Source organism: Pollicipes pollicipes, unplaced genomic scaffold, assembly GCF_011947565.3.
Source record: "Pollicipes pollicipes isolate AB1234 unplaced genomic scaffold, Ppol_2.1 Scaffold_4002;HRSCAF=4701_pilon_pilon_pilon, whole genome shotgun sequence".
In the NCBI taxonomy this organism is placed as follows: domain Eukaryota; kingdom Metazoa; phylum Arthropoda; class Thecostraca; order Pollicipedomorpha; family Pollicipedidae; genus Pollicipes; species Pollicipes pollicipes.
In genome coordinates, this window is record NW_023596420.1 from 29,972,619 (window position 1) to 29,974,804 (window position 2,186).

Genomic DNA, 2,186 nt, shown 5'->3' on the forward strand with positions numbered 1-2,186 from the left:
CAGCGGACCCAAATATAATTGCACGACTGCACCTGCAAGTGACTGCAACCAAAACGCCTGAGTCACTGCGATCAAACCTCAAATAGCTTGTTTGAATTGACGGCTGCAGTAGAATGTGGTGCGACCACAAAACAATATCCAAAGGTCGTGATTCCACCACCGAATTACTTTCTCTCAAAGCCGACCGGTGGATGCCATCTTCCCATTGTCGTAACTTTATTAAGCATGACACCCGATTAGCTGGGCTCGCTCGGCGCCGCTCAGGTCGAGCCAGCCGTGTCGTGCTGCGGACGCGGCAACAGCACGAGCGTGACCTATCATGCGGCCTTCAGGCGCCACCCTGTCCCCCATTCTGCCGCCTCCGTCTCCTGGAAAAGCCGTACCTGGAACCGCCCTCGGCCGCCTCGCCGCGCTGAGGTCGGCCGGTGCTGTCGTCAGGCGGCATGGGGCGCCTTCAGGGCTGCTGCAGCTGACCCGGCCCGGCTGACACTCCAGCGGACGCCGCCGCGCCGGACCGCTTTCAACACCGCGGCTCCCGTCCACCGCGCTTTGACCAATTACCGCTGCAGGACCGGCCGGTCTGCGAGCCAAGACACGCGCCTGCGGCTGCCACGGCCGGGTGCCAATGGACGCCACGGACAGGGCCTCGGCTCGTGCTGCCTAGAACAGTGGAGTGAAGCCAGCTCGCAGTTGTATGCATAATTTTCATCACGGCTGGTGCAGACTCGCAGCCTAATCAAATACCTTCACACGAGAGAGGTCCAGTTACTTTGAAACAACGGGCCGTCCAGCCGCCATCCGTCTTAATGAAGCCCAGCCCAATGCTAGCGGAGCTGAGTCAATCCATCACATGCCGTTCAGACCCTTCCCTTTTCCTGCCCTTTCGAAACCGTCCAGCACATACCGAGTAGTCCGGCGTGGATCAACGCGCTTGAGCAACTAGCGAGACATGGAGTCATGGCCTCTGAATGATAAACAGGGATGTTTCCAATGCAAAGGTCGCGTCCCCAACTGAAGAACGGTGTCCAGCTGTTTTCATCTGTCCATCACGAGACTCTGGAGAAGATCGCAGTGAAAAAATCGCAGTTTTCGCACCTTCTCGAGTTTTTCTCGCACCCATCTTTGCTGAGATCAAACAGCTGTTTCCGTTATCAAACAGTTGTTCCCATTATCTCCAGACGGTGCGCTAAAGAGCGCAGCGATGAGTCCAGCGCGTTCACGCTTGGAGTACATCGAGGTGGAGTTTGAACCGTTTCTGGTTATCAGGCGTGGGCGGACTAAATTTACACGATCCAACTCTTTGTGGCTCAGTAAACTTGTGCCACCGCTGGCGAAATCTTGAGCCCTGATTGATCAAAGCTGGCACGATTGAGATTCTTTGGGTGATAAGGTCATTGTCCGACTGACTTGAACTTCCGCCATTCAAGAACAAATGGCCGTGATAGTACAATCGCCTCAGTTGCGCCGCAAAGTATTCCCCAAAAGTTTAAAATATCACTGGAAGAAAACCCTGACCTGGACCTGGCCGACTGGTGATGAGCGTGGATGAAAGTTTGGCAGAAGCTCTACTACAACGAGAATATTTACTATATGGTGCTATTCTCGCCGGGATATATGCACACACACACATGCACACACACACACCACACCCACACACACGTGCACACACACACCACACACCACACACGTGCACACACACACAACCACACCACACACACACACACACCAACCACACACACCACACACACACACCACACCCACACCACACACACACCCACACACCACACACACACACCACCACACACCCCACACCCACACCACCCCACACCCCACCCCACCCACACCCCACCCACACACCCACACCCACCACCCCCCCCCACACATATATATATATATATATATATATATATATATATATATATATATATATATATATATATATATATATATATGTATACAAAATATTGATGGATATGCAGACGCATATAAAACGAAAATATGCGTGCATTTCCATATATTTCGAAATCGAGCCTTCCTCGCGATGTTCGTGCTTCCTGCCAGGGTTAGAGGCAGGCGACGCTACATAGCATCAGCAGCTGAGTGTGTCGCGAAGTCCTCATGACCCACAGAAGTCGAACCCCTGCATCATCTTACACCACCGTCACAGCTACAATACTGAGGCGATC

The 2,186-nt window shown here is 53.0% G+C and overlaps 1 protein-coding gene across 1 annotated transcript in view; it reads right to left on the bottom strand.

Moving 5' to 3' along the window:
• LOC119094364 (uncharacterized) overlaps positions 1–2,149 on the bottom strand; it is a 14,955-nt gene extending 12,806 nt beyond the window's left edge. The window contains exon 1 of the mRNA XM_037217429.1: positions 2,128–2,149. Coding sequence (XP_037073324.1) covers positions 2,128–2,149 — 22 coding nt within the window. The remainder of the gene's footprint in view (positions 1–2,127) is intronic.
• Positions 2,150–2,186: the final 37 nt, after the last annotated feature.